This window comes from Lipophrys pholis (genome assembly GCF_963383615.2).
Source record: "Lipophrys pholis genome assembly, chromosome: 8".
Lineage (NCBI taxonomy): Eukaryota > Metazoa > Chordata > Actinopteri > Blenniiformes > Blenniidae > Lipophrys > Lipophrys pholis.
The window spans coordinates 14,163,127-14,180,173 of record NC_137630.1 but is presented as its reverse complement, the minus strand read 5'-3'; the positions used below and the strand labels follow the sequence as shown (position 1 = coordinate 14,180,173).

The following is a 17,047-nucleotide window of genomic DNA, read 5'->3' as shown; positions in this document are numbered from 1 at the left end:
CACTTATTTCTTTCAACACAAGGTAAGTATTTGTGTTTATTTCAGTGGTTAAACTTGTACAGTCATGTGCAGTCAACATCCAGTGTGTTACAGTCATTAGGAATTTGAAGGATGATCACAAGTATTCGTCTGATGTTTGTGCATATAAATTACAGTCAAAACAGTGAATGACCCACACTCTACTCTTTATACATGAAACCATCTACAGTGAAGAACATTTACATCAGAATCTCCTTAGAGAACAACCAGCTAGAGGAGTATAAATACACGTTGCTGCGGCAGCAACCATTTAATTTACATCTAACAAACGTAGCTATAGGAAACAGGTTATAAACATCTCATGTGCCACTGGAGGAGTTTCCGTTGGGACATTGATTAGAGTGGTTTGATGAGCCCAGTTACACTGGGCGTCTGGGAACTTTTTACACTTAACAAGAGGAACAAGGTGGATGAGGCCGAACTAAACAAGTTAGAGCTCAGACTAGTATTAGGAGAGTACAAAACATCTATCTTATTAAACTGGATTCAAAAAGAAAAAAAAATGGTTAAAAAAAAAATACAGGTGCACACTGATCCCACAGGTTTTTAATGTAAACACCTCCCGGGGAAATTTGATATATATATATATCTCAGGTCGTAAATGGTTTGAGTCATTTGAGATATTTTTTAAGTTCCTGTCAATAAATCTCATGCAGGGATTAAGCCCACAGCATGTTTTTTTTACCTTCATCTTCACTTACTCTTCAAGTCCCCCTGCCCAGTCTGTGCGTTTCCCCCTCGAGCACCGCGTCTTCACACTGAGGGCGTAAATCCTCAAAAACCAGACAGGCACGTAATTTTAATTTCTTTTTTAAAAGACTCACATGTTTCCCAACCAGCTGTGCACAGCAGTTTTTTTCTTCTCGGGAGTAAACAGAGACATTATTGGGAAGTATTTTGAGCTGAAAAATATACATTTAAAGCTCCAGTCAGTATTTACAGGTGGAGAATCAGCAGGACTGACTCTAAATGACATGTTGAAAATCATTCTCACCAGCAACCGCTGCGAGTCATTGGAAGTTTATAGATTTTAATAATACATGTTGAACTAAAACGAGTGCCAAAGGTCTGAACTATGACCGCCTGCTATTATTCCGGCAGCACATGCTGATTTGGTTAAATGGCAGCTCAACATGTAATACCCAAACTATACCAAAACAAGCAGTTTCAAAAATACCCGATTTATGAAAAATATAATAAAAATGAAGTCTGTATTCGATAGATTCACCTCAGCTGCTGAGTCCTGGAGCTGATTGTTCTTTGAGCTGTAATTTGGTGAATCAAAACAACGGGCTGGCACTAAGAGAACAAACGTTGCCGTAAAGTAATGCCGGTTAATGCAGGTGTATGTTATTATTATCATTATTATTTTAATACGTCACCATATGTAACAACCAATGGACCAATACTGAACAGTAATGTAATAATTATATCCCTCTTAAATGTAATAAAGCCAATAATGTAATAACTTGCCCATTGTGTAACAGGATATTTGTGCCATTTTGGCAGATTTTGTGCAGATTGTAAATTAAAAATAGGGTTAGTGGATGACATAGTCATAGTTCTTATCATTTCATTACATTGTTGGCAAGTTATTATGGTGTTGGCTTTCTTACATTCAGAAAGGCCAACGTTACTGGGCTATTATTGAATTACTGGTTGCTAGAGGACATCTTGCCAAACATGCGGCCCGGTTCAATCCAGCCTGCTGGATAATACAACATACCTGAAACTTACCAAGTAGGAATTCATTTGAAATGTTTCAATACACATAACTGCTGTTTGTAGTTTGTCCACTGGGAGGTCACACCACTTCACCATTGTGCTACGAGCTCTTACTTCCTACCTAATCCCACCGAGACGACTCTACTGTGCGTCTCCTTTGAATAAGCAGCAGCATGAGAGCAAGAAGAAACTCACTGCTTTCTTTCTTTTATTTCACTCGCGCTTCACTTTGAAACCGCTGTTCTATTTGTCTGGAGAATGTGTTACTGTGAGGGTGAGATCTTGTTTCAAGAAGATGAAACAATGATTTATCAAACTCACACCTCTGCATAAGAAGTGGAATACGTGATACTGAGCAACATAATCTCAGCAGCAGAATTGCACTGCGCATAATTCATCCATGGATTCTGTTTTTTTCCCCTCTCCCAGATCCCAGCACAAGGTTTGTTAATTCATGAGAAATGTTAAAAGAAAACGGACTAATCTGACTCTACTGTTCTCCTAAATATTAAAGTTGATGGTCAAATGTTCACATTTACAACCTGTGGTGATGAAGGTGCATGTCTAAACTCCACAGTTGGATTCATGCATGAAGTAATTTGAGAAAGTCCAGTGCAGCCAAACTGTTAAAATATCCTCAAGAGAAATTTTGTGAAGAGACTCTTATTGTATAAAAGACATTGAGAAGGAGACAAGCTTTCACACAGTGTAGTAACCATGCAAAAAAAAACAACAACACAAAAGAAAACAAATGCTGGCCTGTTTAAGCACCTGCACGCTATACAAAGTCCCCACATCCATTTAAAAGCTCAATAATGATCCAGAAGCTTAGAAAACACAAATGCAGCTTTTGTTGGAGGATAATTGATCAGTTCCTATCCTTTCAGTTTCTGTGTGACACATTTGATGCGGATGTTTTCTCGGAGGTTGCGGAGGCGCGCGCTGCGACTTGTGATTTCCTCCACGTAGGTTTTGGGGAACCAGCCCCGCTCCCCGTCTGACAGCCTGATGCCTTCCACCCAGCCTGGAGAAAAGAAAAACCCCAACATCCCTTTCACATCCAGCAAGTTCCACGTTTTATGGACGCCAGCTACTTTCAGCTGAAGCTGGAATGCACTTTATCTGAAAGTGGAGCTTCCACAGATTCTTACCGTCGCTCGTGATGGTCTTAGCATGAAGAATGTCGGCCTTCTCCAGAGTTAACTCGTCGTGCTCCTGGGCCTGATAGCTTTTGATGCACTGGACCTGGGATATATCTAAGAGCAAAAGACGGGGAGAGGAAAGACGGATGAGAGGGCGAGGAGGCTCACACTCATTGAAAGTGCACCTGTGAATCTCCACTGACCGTCATTTTCACTGGCCTGCTCGATGTCTTCCAGTGGATTGGATGGAAACATGGCGGTGATCCATCTCTGCTTCCCACTCCTTCGCAGAAACAACGAGGATTGGCACGTTACACCCGAAGCACGCGGCTCCGACATAAAGTGAAAACACGTGCTGACGACCTGATGGTACTCACTCGGTGTTGGATTTGAGCAGGATCTGATGTTTGAGCTGTTGACCTTCACACAGCTGCAGGTGGAAGATGAAGCCCGAGATACCCTGAAGCTTCTGACTGAGATCCTTCACTTTCAACTCTCCTATTTTGGCATGTACAAACACCACGAACTTCCATGTACTGTAAAGAAAAAAAAACACATCACGTTACTGTCGAAATGAAAATCAAGCAGGAAAGCAAATACATATTTAAATATTTCCCTTTTCCCCGAGTACAGCCTGAAATGTACAATATGTTATATTTTGGTTTAATTTAAATCAATATCACCTCAATTGATAAGAAGAATGAGATAATACATGAGTTCTGATGTCTCAAAGTGATCCAGCTTAACTTCAGCCTGTTTACTCCTGCAATACAAGTTTGCACCACTAGGTGGTGTAATGAGTCACTTAAAGAAGCAGCAGGTGGGTGTTTATTGTAGCGAACACAATGGCTGAAGCTCTTGGGCACTATACAGTGGTGTAGTGCAGGTTTAGGCCATTTACCCAGTTTAGAGCACTGAAACTAAATGACTCAACACTGCCACCTATTGCACATCAGAGGAATGTCATGATTTCAACGCAATGTCCTTTAATCCACTTTAAAGCCACATGTAGTTTTCATATGTATCCTTGTTAAATAAGCTTTGCCAATTTTAATTAATATAGATAATTCTCACTGTCTCCATTGGCAAGCTTTTTTTTTTACCTATTTTGAACAAATTGATATTGAGCTGGCAAGATATCAAAAAACGGAACCACACAAGTATAACTGATAAAATATAACTGATAACTAGACAAACGCACTTGTCAAGATTGTGAATTTTTGACGTGTAGGAAACATCTCTGTAGTGAGGCAAGTATCAACGGCACCAGATCAACACAGCCAACAGCAAAAGCATAACTTTCATTTACAGTGAAGTTAGGATCAACTTGGTCAACAAAATGTATGTAGATGCCAGCTAACAATCTTAGCATTTGATGCGCCGACTTGACTCCTTCTTTCCTATTGGTCGAGTAAATATTAATTACATCTCTGACATGACATATCCATGTTTTGGCTGTTTAGAAATCCCTTTCCAACACAAACAAAGACAATTATGATATAGGTTGTTCTGTAATAGCATTTGTTGGATCAACTTTTCTCATCAGCAGATCAATAACACTCACTCTTTCCTCCTGGACAGCAGCAGGCAGTCATTGAATAAGTGGAGGTACACAGGCTTGGTGGGCAGCTTGAGCTTCGATCCTGAAATACTCATCATCTGAGTGTCCACCTCAAGGAGCTCACCATGTTTCACCAGCCAGCGGGACTGAGAGATCAGAGGAAAGATCTACAAAGAAAGGAGGCAGAGTGTGTCAGAATAATACACAAAAACAGTGAAACCTGGACTGAAAATGACAAAAAAAAAACAAAAAAAAAACCTGCAAACATTATTTTCACCTTGCCCTCAAAGTGAATTTTCTTGTTGAGGTGGATGAGTTCCTCCATCCTCTTCATCGACTGCACACTGGAGTTACATTCTTTGATCATCTGAGGACACAAACCAGCATGATTATTGCTGTTGTGTCTCACCGGTGGCAATACTGGTTCTCATCCAACTGGCTATTAGGCGCGATAATGACCACCTTTTTTAGTTCGTTGAAAGCTTTTGTGGCAGTGTCCTCATCTCGGGAGCCTGGTGCTGTTCTTTTTAGGATGTTCTGTAAAACAAAGGCAGTTTTGAAAACACTCTGAAGAGTAAACAACACTTTTGTCAAATCGCGTTCGTTAAAAAAATAAAATAAAATATAAAAGGACAGGCGCTGTCCAGGAAGTCCTGATTTTACTCTGTTTAAATTTCAGTATCATGGAGTATGAAGGAGTATAATCGAGTTTCGAGTGTGAACATGTCTTCTTCAGGGAATGTTTGATCGTGTACCTCCACCAGCATTTTAAGCCGTGTGATCCTCTGGAACGGGAGGATTAGAAAGGAGGTCAGAGGAAGTCTTTGGCAGATGGGGTCCTCCTCCAAGCGGGCCAGTATCCCGGGGAAGCGAGGGTTTTCGTGCCTGAGAGGACGAGGCCAGGGTATTTAGAGAAACATTTTAATGACTTTCAGTGAAAGCAAATGAAAATTCCAGCAGGCTTTTTTTTCTTTTTACCCCCACAAAAAAATGTCGAGCTAACTTGAGGTGAACCATCTGCATGTTAAGTCATGCAGGTGTAAAATAACACCTGAGGAGGCTCACAGACAATTATGGACACTGAGCACAAGAAATTTCATGTAATATGGCCATGAATGTGCAGAGAAAGATACTTTAAACACATATATTTGCTGATGTGCTTCAGGTGGGATGTTGTCAGTGCAGTGAAAATAATTACTCACAGCAGACGCTGGTATGTCTGCTCCTGGTACGCCTGGTTGGTCACATAAGGTAAATAAACTCTTCTCAGCGCTGGGCAGTGATCCAGGACGATGTCGCACACATCAAATCGGAGGATGTCTTCCTCCAGCCGGCGCTCCAAATCCTGAAGAAACCTGCGGAGTGAAGACAAAACGCATTTGTAGAGGGAGATGACAGCTGAGGTGTGAAAACACAGAGCCCGGGGAGGTTAATGAGGAGCAGCACCTTTCACTGACGTCTTTGACTTCAGGCAGCTTGGAGAAGAGCCACTGTTTGTGCTGAGCACCGAGACACTCCGCCAGCTCCTGAGACAGCATGAAGTGGTCCACCACGATCGTCAGGCTGCGGATGTACGACGCCTCGGAGGTCACCAGCTCAAACTTCGCCTGAGCTCCGAAAGACAGAAGTACTTTGACTTTGTGAACAAAACAAAGGGTCACAGACAGATTGATAGATACTATATTCATCTGGAAAGGAAATTCAAATTATAAGATGCTCGTACAAAATAGTGAATAATAATAGGCCTATTTCCAAACTGACAAATAACATTAAAGACATTTCTAAAGTTAAATACACACAAAAAAAACCTGCCAACTGATAGATAAGTATAGCCAAAAGGATTAGGTACATACCTGAAATTAAATACAGAAAAAAACTAAACAATATACAGAATGTGTAAAAAATGTGTAAAAGTTTTATCATTAGGAATAGATAGAAAGATTGGAGAACCAAGCCTAAAAAATACTGGTATGATAATGATGTGAAGAAGGTATATAGTGTACAGTTAGTACTCCCTCTTCTCCTTCCTCTTTCCTAACCAGCTCTAAAAACTCAAATCAAAAGGCAGGTCAGGCTCTTACTCACTTCCTGTAGTTTTCTCTCCTCGTTGCTAAAGTTGTCCAGCTGGCCGCTGGTTCGGACGTCAGGTATATCCTGCCACAGTGCGAAAGCAGAGCCCCGTGAGGAGCGAAAGGAGCTGGACGGGGAGAGATTGGATGGAGACGGAGTCCCGTCAGAGCCCTCGTCCCTGAGCCCCTCCTCCTCAGTGCCTGGCTCCTTCCCTTGCTGCCTCTGGATCTCTCTGTTGATGGCCACGTCGCTGTATTCCTGGTACAAAATCGCTGCAACACAGAAATACTGACAATCAAACAAAGAAAAAGGAAGATGGTTCTCGGTAGAAGTCAGAAAGATTCATGAACAAATATCTAATTCAAACTCACAACTGGGCAAAAATCGGGACAGTCGATTTGATGTAGGAACAGACGGAGGTGTGGGCGAGTCTTCCTCCAGGGATTTCTTTCGCATCCTAAGAGAAAGAAAAAAGAAGGAATGACATCAAAAGATGACTTAAATCCTCACAGTTCTTTGAGATTTTTCTACTATCAGCGACTATTCACCCAAGTTTAGTACTCCACCGATGCAAGGGCATCCCATTGTCACTGCTGGGCGGCGGAGGAGCTGGTGCTACAGGACTGTGAGGGCCGCTGTCTCCAGAGCCTCCGGAGCTGCGGTGCCTGGAGTTGGACTTACCTGAAGAGGAGAAAGCAGATGACGAGCCAGGTCAGAGTTGAGCGAGTGTGCGTACTACAGGTTGGTGATCTGACGCTCTCAGTCTGAACATCTCCTGATTGCTTTGTGACACTTCTGCAAAAGCCTCCTTGATAACTGTAAAGGTTGTTTTGTTTTGTTTTTCAAAATGGGGGAGTCCACTGTAAGAAATTTCACTTTTGTATTCGCTTCCAGGGACAGTCATTTCACAAGGCTGGCGGTCTTTCTGACTGAACAGGAAAAGAAGATCTTATAAAGAAATCTGAGAATCTCTGCAGTCTCCTCGCATTCGACTGTGACGCACAAACATCGTAATGAGCTTAGTAAACGAACCATTTAGTTGACTTCTATCTTTACCTTGAAGCAACAGCAGCAAGGACTGAATTTTAAGAAACTGGTCTCACTAAACAAATACTGTCTAATTAGATATTAATGAAAAAATATTTAAGGGAATATATTTCAACTGATTTAGTCCCACCGATGGGAGACAAATTAAACTTAAAACTGTTAAAGAAATTTAACAAATGCTTGTGTTTCAATGCAGGACATAAAGTTTTTCTGAATGGTTAGGAGAGTACAGAACTTAAGTTCATCATCTATTCAGTTGTTCCCAAATCAGTTCTGATAGAGGATCATTACGAAAGCAAGCATGAGGAATAAACATTCTGGGGGGCATTTCTTGTTGGTTGATTTTCTGTAAATGTGTCCCACTGATGTGGACGACTACCCACAAGTTGTTTATCTTCTCCTGTCTACTCACAGTCCGGGTTGGGGCTGATGCTGCTGGAGCTCTGTCTGTCTCTGGAGGCGACACGAGCAGACAACGACTTCCCCAGCTTCAGTGTGAATGAGCTCTTCCTCTGAGACAGCTGCAGTCTGGATATCAGCTCCGAGGCTGAGAAACGCCGTCGTTCTTGGTCCCCCTGACGAGTGCGAGGCAAGAAGACCCCTCCAGAGGCAATTGACGAGTCCATGCTCCCACCTTCCTCCTCTACTCCTGGTATTGAGTCCTCTATGATATGCAGAGGTTCTGTAGGTAAGTCAAAGAGGTCGTCCTGGCTGAGATTTGGGAGATGGGAAGCATCGTCTATGGATGAACTACTTGAAATAGCCTCTAAGGATGATAATCCACTGAGGTCTTCCTCCAAGAAGGATGCGAAAGGTCCAGGGAAGATGTAGTCTGCGTCCAGGATGGGGCTGCTGAGCGATTCATCACTCGGGCTGTCTGGGGAATAAACCTGCATCTTTCTTCCTGGGAATAACAGATCAAGAAGATGCCTTTTAAAGGTCTCCAACTTTCCTCAAGCCCAACTTAATCGATAGAAAGAAAAGCTGTATACTTACGGATGGACTTTTCTTTCAGTGAACCTTGTGACGCTCTCCTCTGAGGCTGGCAGGAGTCTGGGCCCTGAAACCCGGGACATTCAGGCGAGGAAGGTAACTGAGACCCCCAGGAGTCTCTGTTTGTGTACAGAGAGGACAGAGGCAGAGACAGAGGGAGGCTGAGCGCTGCATGGAGAGGACGGCATACAGTTGTGACCGTGCGCGGTTTTTGCACCTGCTCCTGTAAAGAAGTCCTGATCCCATTTTGGAATTCAAGCTCACAGTCACCAGCACTATGTGCGGGGGAGTCCAAATGTGTTTCATGTTCACCGTCCGTCCTGTTGCAGCTGTTCTGCAAGTCGTTCAGTTCATTTAGCCTGCACCTGATGCCGTTCAGAGGCAGAGAGTGTGTTGTGCATTGTGCGTCCGGGACACCAGTCGGCCTCGGAGAGCCAAAACCGTTTAGTTTGGGAGTCACTGGTGGTTGTAGCTCAATGAACGCTAAAGTTTCCTGCTGGCACACTGCAACGTGCTTGTGGTGGCACGGGTGGAGGAGAGCCCGGTCCTCCTGGACCTCGCTCAGACCCGGGGACTCTCCTGAGCCCTGGATCCACATGCTGGGACTGTCTCCTCGGCAGCGAAATGCGTGAAGGTGGGGCTGGAAATCAGGAAAAGGTGAGAATCCATACCCAGGGAGCATGGCTGAGTGGGCACATGGGAGCTGCAAGAGGAGAGAGAGGAAAAAAAACTTTCAGGAAACTTTTGCCAGTATAAAGAGTAGAACGCGTTTTCTCTTATTGTGTTGCAGTTCTTGCTCATGTAGACATGTTCTAATAGTAGGGTTATGCTATAAACTAAATTGCATTAAATCGGATGCTGTTCTTGGCTACATGATAGTGGAGGTGCGTTTTCAAGTTGACAGCTCTGAGATATCAGGTAATTACACACTAATGAAAACATGTTAGTATAGTAGTACCAGTTTTTTTTTTGTCACTCCCATTTATGTAATATTGCTTCAGTGACAGCAGTCACTGAAGCAAGAACATATATTTACACAACCTCCAGTAGACATATTTATGAGACTCACAGTGTAGTTAGGCACGAGTCCAAGTCAGAGGACCCGGTTGACTCAACTATGGCTTCTAAATTCTGACCAAAGAGCAAAGCATCACAGTACGTCTATTGTCATCCTCATAACAAGCTCAGTGTTCAGCATTCATCTGGTCGATTCTGGCTTACAGAGCAAACTGTTGAGTGGAGGTGCAACTTATTATTGCGTACATTGAATACAACTAGCAATATCTGTTGTTAGAATGAATAATTGAAAAAAAAAAAAAAAGAAGCTTATTTTGCTATTTAATACGGTTGTCTGGGCACTCCTGAGTTTGGCTTCGAGTCACGAGAGATTCCTCAGACCCGATCAAGTGTTCCAGTTAATCACTTTTAATGAACAGCAGTTAGTGTTATGTAAGTTTAATAGACCGCTCAAACAGTCTGTGTATGATAATTTGCTGACGGAATGACCTTCTTAAGTGGTTTTCTTCTCGTTTTGGAGGCTTATGAAGACTAGAACCACAAACACGCATCAGAGAGATGCTCCTGGGCGGAGAAACACGGCCCTTTAAACTATCGATGCGTACAGGATGTTCAACAGTCGCTGATGTGCTTCACACACATGCACATATATACAGTATATATATACATACATACAAACTGGTCTCGGTAAGTGTGGCTCCTGAGCTGTGTCTTCCTGCTGTAATTAAAGCCCTCCCGACACACAGTACTCATGCCCTGTAGTTAACACACACACACACACACACACACACACACACACACACACACACACACACACACACACACACACACACACACACCAGGTTCAGACGGAATACCACAACAGAGGAACAGACAGAGGGAAGAGGAAGGAAGCCCGTCCACAACACTCTTACCTTTCACCTGAGATCTACACTCATCTGTCACTCTGGGATCCGCCAGCAGGCACATCTTGTGATTGAACATTTACAGTGTGTGTGTGTGTGTGTGTGTGGGTGTGTGGGTGTGTGTGTGTGTGTGTGTCTGGAAAGATTGAGCAGTGAAACCATAAAGTGTGCTCTTGTGACAGGGTGTTAAAACAACAGGAGAGCAGAGCCGATCTCTGCTTACTCTCCTGCTTCCTGAACAGGTAATCCTCCACTTCTGGCTTAAACACCCGGTAAAAGGAGCAGGGCGGACTTACAGTGTGACATACATACCGTTGTTTCTTTTAGAGTATGATTAACAACCAAATTGTTTTATTTTTTCTCATTTGTTTATCACATTAGATTAAGATTAATCAAGAGAGAAATCTGGGGAATAGCAAAGCAAGTCTGCACTGTAGAATAATACTCATTATCTACCAGCACTGTACTTAAAAGTGATATTTGTTGGTGATCTAGTGTGTTTTTGGTATGCTGCGGTTTGCTATTTTTTCACTGCAAACCCCTACTCTCTCTCAATACATAATTACTGTACAGTGTGTAATTTCGGTTGGATGTTAATTGTTAACTTTTATCTCAACACAAACACTGCAAGCTCCTTGCAGCCACTAATTATACCCTCCAAAAATTCATCCTTTTTTTTTTTTCCAATTTAGTGTTAAATTATCATATTGATATGCTGTAAATCTTTATTACATACAGATACTTTACATTACAGTTAAGGGCCACACATAAGACTACACAGCTGTAATTTACACCCAGATTGCAGCCCTTCGGAGGACAAAAGTCTAAATGAATGCTTCTCCTGAATGTACCCCTTTGTCCAGAATGCTGTTTGTTTGCGTGGAGAATCATAGTTTACCTCCTCTATGGAGCACACATGTGCAGTGTGCTGTGAATATGAGACTGCTGAAAAGACACACCTGTTCGTGCTGCACAGGTAGGCTGGCCGGTCAATCGTATCTCTCTCTGTTGCTCACTTACACACACGTTTGAATGCACACGCATGTGCACGCGCGCACACACATACACGGCAGTGCATTCACAAATGGTTACCTGTTCCCCGAAGTAGACAAAGGAAGCCTTTATGTGTGTTCCTGGGGCTGGCTGCCCTGAGCACAGGACACCTGAGAGGGTGTGGGAACTGCTTATACTGATCCACTCATATAGTGCAGCCACTGAGCCATATAAACACATCCAGACCCATGCTGAATAATGACACAAGCTTAATGGTGTCTGCATGTGATTACTGGCTGGTTACACAGTAATCCTGCTGTATGTACGGCGTTATCTAAACTTGACTTACCTCTGTCCCAATACTGTGTTTAAATGCAACATGGGTGCCTTTGCTACTTTAAAAACAACAAATTTGCCAATTTCCCTTGCCAAACCTTCAAAGCACTCATAGGTATGGGTGCTGTTAAAAACACAGGCGGTCAGCACAATTGGTGGCTATCTGGAGATGAGACAACAACTGTGCAATTAACTAAGAAAAACTTGTGCTATGCCCTACTTGACTGTCTGTGCCCTACACTTTTTTTTATTTTGAGCATATGTGTGCATTTACACACAATTGTGCACTATGATCTGATGGCCAGGAATGGTGAAAAAGTGGATCGGTATAGTCGTACTAAATCAACACAACCTGGACACTGTAGAGGAGGTGGAAGGATGTGCAGCTGAACATCAGCAGCCAGCAAATACTTTTAAATGAGGTCAAATGTCACAGTGTTCGAAGTAGTAGGATTAATATCAGCCACATACACATAGACGTATGATATTTACACTTATTATATAAGTAGCAGGATAGTGGGCTGGGTTACGGTTAAGGCAGTGACGCAGTCGAAGAGTTGAACTCAGTTTAATAGACAAACCCGTGTCTCATACACCACACAACCCCAGAAGCCATGCCCTTTATTATCACACACCCAGACAATGAACACTTACTGAGAACGTCACTATCGACAGTAACAGTCACACTTATGGGGTTATAACTTGCAGAATCCTGAACAGTACACAAACAGACATTAACAGCAATGTCTGCAATGCCCATAACATATTTAAACTGTGGTAATTAGTCGTTCTGATGAGAGCATGCTGGGAAACTCCCACTAGCCAACACATTACAGTATGTAAAGTGAGACTGTGTTTTGTCGTGGTTCCAGGGTTGCACAGGGTGTACAGTATACACACACGCTGCTTACCATACAGACCCACTATTATAGCTCCAATCCGTCCAAGTGCACTTTGTTATCAAATTAGAGATGAACCTCTGATTTATTTCGTGTTACACCCAAAACACAGCTATGATTAATTAAGAGACTCAGTATAACCCCTCTGAACCTTGGGCCCCACTTTGTACCCAGATTATCCTAAATTATCGAAAGTGGATTCGGACGCGCCTCAAATCCACAGACAGAATGTGCTTTGCATTCCTGCTCCGTCTTGGTTCCATGATCATGTTACTGTCCCGATGAATGAATATTCACATAATCCTCGCTTGACAGTTAAGTCATCATACATCAACACCCTGTTTGCTCTGTTATCTTCTCATTTGACAGAGACATCTCAAAGATCCCGAAAACTCACGATAAGCCTCAACTACCACATTTATCACAACATGAAAGCGTCCGATTACCCGTGCTGCGCATTCCTCATACAGATACGATTATATCACGCTATTAAGATTTCAATTCCAGAGACGTGTAATTTCCCTTGTCATAGCAGGGTGTTATTTGTGACTGTTATGGACTTTGTTGCCAGTCTCCCCCCCTGTAATTTCACTAGGCTTCTCTAAGACGGCATGTCTGCGTACAGAAGGTAATGAATGGCACCGTGGCATGCCTTTAATGCAGGCAGCCATATGAGGAGCATTTTTAATGGTGATATTTTCTATTTTGACGGCCTCAGAATAATCCTTTAATGGCTTGTATCACATAAATATGTGCATAAATCCATTGCTGATTTAGTTACTTGACAGAGCCAAATGTTGTGTAATCTCATAATTAAAGTTTGTTTGATTGTTTGCCAGCGGGGACACGAGGTTGTTAGAACAGACAGATTCATTGCTGAGGCTGCTCATGGTTTACAAAGGTGAAGACATACGTTTCAAATGCGTTTCCCTTTATCGCGTTTGAGAGTGCGACAGCAACACGACTGTGAATGAGCACCAGTCCCCACGGATGCATTGAGAGAAATATATTTGTGTGCGAAGTTCACAAGGTTCTTTGATTTTTAACTTCAAACACACTGAAGCTCCTCAAGAAAATCCCTATTCTCACCAGAACTAAAAAGCTGCTCATGCTCTAATAAAAACTTGACGGTTTGACTCCTGTCAACATCTTTAACCTGCTCATCTACAACAGTTGACGTAGTAGTGATGCTGGAACTGAACATATTGATCCCTCAGGCATTACAATGAGTTGTAGTGGTTAGCTCGCTCACCTAATAGCAAAAACATCTACAGTTCCCCTCCAGGTTCGGGATTTTCTAATGGGAAGTGTGTATTTTCTCATTGTGTTCTTGAGACACTCCTCCCACAGTCCAAAAACACACACTTGAAGTTAACTAATGTTTTTAAACTGCCCGAGGGTAAAAACCTGAGTGTGTCTACGACATGTCCAGGGTGAGTTCTGCCTCTGTGCAGAGTCAATGATGAACCGGTAGATTGATGGATGGATGGGAAACAAATCAGTCTGTTTTTGATGGATTCATGGGCGAAAGACTGATATTTGCACTTTGTCAACTAATTTTGGACAAACAGAAGATATTCAATGATTCATTTGAAGAATCTGTTCTTTGTCAGTGAGTTGTGTCTGGAGTTAAAAAAGAACAAAGCTTGAGTACAGGCAGAGGTAAAATCCCATTAGCAAAACCAAATGTTCTGTTCTGGGATTGGTTTGGGACTTTTATTCAATTTTCCCGAGTATGTTGATCAGATCAGTGATTCTTCATAGACGTTTGCAGGTTAAAACTTCTGGTGTATCCGGTAGTATTTGTTTTTCATTACTGTATTCAAGTATATGTTTCAGATTGGTTTTGTTTTTTCTGAAGAAAATGATCTGTAATTTCTCTACATTTGAATAAGTGGAATGCAAAGACTTTCTGTTCCAAATGCAGAAGTCTGTCCATTAAAAAAAAAGAAAGAAAAAAGAAATATAATTCATAGTGGTTCATGCAAAAGTGTGGTCGACTTATTAACTTTTCTTTTAATTTATAGAAAATAAGATTCTAATATACACAAAAGAAGAATTTGGTTTCTGACAAAATGTGAAATACAGTATTGTCATAAAAATACAATAACCCAAAGATAGCTTTATTTAATTTCTACATTTCAGAACATTTTAAACATTGAATTAAGTTAAGGAATTAGATTTCTAAATTGTACTTTAATCAAAGTTTCTATTCTAAGACATGTACCCATACTTCTACATAAAGAATGGAAATCTGAGGGCATTTGAATTCAGGAATGAAAAGTAACTAAGTAGATTTATTGCACTTTGTGGTACTTATTTTAACTTACGTTTTACCTATATTTAAAAAAATGACAGGATGGGTGATAATATGCCAAGCTTTTAAAAGAAAGACTTACATCACTTTTCAGGTGTCTCATTTAATCTATTTTACACCAAAATTGTAATTTGTCCTCATTAATGAGATCTGAACAAATAGTTCCCGTGAATAGGTCAGTCATTTCATTTAAAAAAAAAAAACCCAGCTCCTCTTCTTCTTCAGCATAAACTATTTTGATTTTACACAGTTGAACTTTACAGATAAAAAAAACCTCCTCTCATTCTGGAGTGTCTGAGAACTAAAATCTTTTGAGCCCACATGAAGAAAGGGCAATTTTATCACATTGTCTTAAACTTGAAAGACACATGAAAAAAAGGAATAAATAAACATGACGATAAATGTGCATGAGAGTTTGTAATGGAGTCAGTACTAAGACAAATGATGACAACAGCAGACATGTGGCCAAAAGCTCAAACACAAAGTACAGAAAGGAACAGAAAAATCTTTCCGATGAACAATTTTCGATCTTTTAAATTAAATTAACCACAGACAATTTTCAACAGAAACAACACAAAGAACTGGTCATGTATTTGTTCACACATGTTCTCGATTGTCCAGGTCGGAAGCGTCTCACAGCGATTTAATCAGTTCAATTCACTTTCTTTCAACTGTTTCTTCATGGATGCAGATTGGCCACTTTACAACCACCGTCACTTATTTGTTTGTTTTTCCTCAAATAATTCATTTTCTTTTCCTATTTTCTTCTCAGGATAGTTCTCTTGCTGAATTGCAGATTTATTATGACTTTCCACGGGCAACATGCAGTCCCTCTACTTATTGTTTGTGGCCTCTGAGCCAATTTCCGAAATTAAATATATTATTGGTTCGACTAGTTATGAGGAATAAAGTTTTCTAACCACACTTGAACACCATTTAATATGAAATACACTGTAATGAGAGTATTTATCGTGAAATATGATTATAGAGTATTCTGTAACTTAGTAGTTATAAGTGTTCAATCACAATTTGCTCCTTGGTACAGATGAAGGATTTCTGTAGCCCTCTGAATGACTAAAGAACTCTGTGCTATAAAAGGAACCAATAAGTTATTACAAAAAAAATTAATCAAATCAACTAGTTGACACTGCTTCTATAGCTGAGAACAATTTATCCAGTTACTAGAATGAATCTATCTAAATATATCAGTAAAATACAATACTGTAAGAACGTTACACAAAACTTACTAGATGTATGAATTTTTATATCACAGTATTGCATGTTATATTTTAGAGAAAGTTGGAGATACTGACTGAAAACGAAACCTGTCACAGTTAAAGCTAATAATGTAATACATTCTGAAAGCATTACCTAAGGTAACGCACAAGTCCGATATTCATTGATTGTCACTGACTTACTGTTAGTTCGAGAGGTATGTGAGAAAATGAAGACGTTACCCAGGACGGTCACAATAAAGGAGACCAGACTGGAGATGAAAAATAGTGACAGAAAAGTTGGCACGCAATCATAACCTTAATTACAGTTCTATCCAGCAACTAGTCATTGTACACTTTGCTTTGCAGTTGTTACTGCTTGTAGATTAAGGTCAACAACATGTTATTGAACATGTTCTACATGTTAAGGGAATCTAAAGATGCTACATCATCAAACCACACTTGAAGCGCCTTCTTGGGAAAAGGAGCCGTCTTTTTGAAACCCGCTCGGTCTCTCCATGGGTGCAGCTCCAGTCTGTGTGTTTGGTCAGACAGACTGGAGTGTCCTCACAGTGTGGTGCGACCAGCTCATGTGTGTGTGTGAGCTCGCAGTTTAACTCGGTCACATCAGACCACTAATTGCCCAGCAGTGGAAGAAAGAGCCCGGCATTGTCTGCTGAGACAAGACATGACATCACTCAGTGTCACTTCTGGGAAAAACGCTCTGGCAGAGTCTCTGTGTCCCGTGAAACTCGTCTCTGTAACAGTTTGTATCGGCGTCAAGATGCT

General features: G+C 41.4%; 1 protein-coding gene across 1 annotated transcript; it reads right to left on the bottom strand.

Moving 5' to 3' along the window:
* Positions 1-19: 19 nt before the first annotated feature.
* Positions 20-10,565, bottom strand: arhgef19 (Rho guanine nucleotide exchange factor (GEF) 19). The gene is made up of 16 exons (XM_080468455.1): positions 10,509-10,565; positions 8,581-9,280; positions 7,997-8,488; positions 7,086-7,218; positions 6,909-6,994; positions 6,553-6,809; positions 5,914-6,074; positions 5,670-5,822; positions 5,223-5,352; positions 4,930-5,004; positions 4,745-4,834; positions 4,471-4,634; positions 3,284-3,442; positions 3,110-3,189; positions 2,916-3,020; positions 20-2,788 (listed from the first exon to the last, which is right to left on the bottom strand). The coding sequence occupies exons 2-16, from the start codon at positions 9,257-9,259 to the stop codon at positions 2,640-2,642; spliced, it is 2,913 nt and encodes a 970-aa protein (XP_080324581.1). The 5' UTR covers positions 9,260-9,280; positions 10,509-10,565; the 3' UTR covers positions 20-2,639.
* Between the last annotated feature and the right edge of the window lie 6,482 nt (positions 10,566-17,047).

Excerpts from the sequence above, each read along its gene's own strand:
- arhgef19 (XM_080468455.1), bottom strand. The coding sequence starts at position 9,259 with ATGCTCCCTGGGTATGGATTCTCACCTTTTCCTGATTTCCAGCCCCAC. Across the intron at positions 5,823-5,913 it reads GTCAAAGACGTCAGTGAAAG|GTTTCTTCAGGATTTGGAGC; the intron begins GTGCTGCTCCTC and ends TTCACTCCGCAG. Across the intron at positions 4,635-4,744 it reads AAATTCACTTTGAGGGCAAG|ATCTTTCCTCTGATCTCTCA; the intron begins GTGAAAATAATG and ends CTTTCTTTGTAG.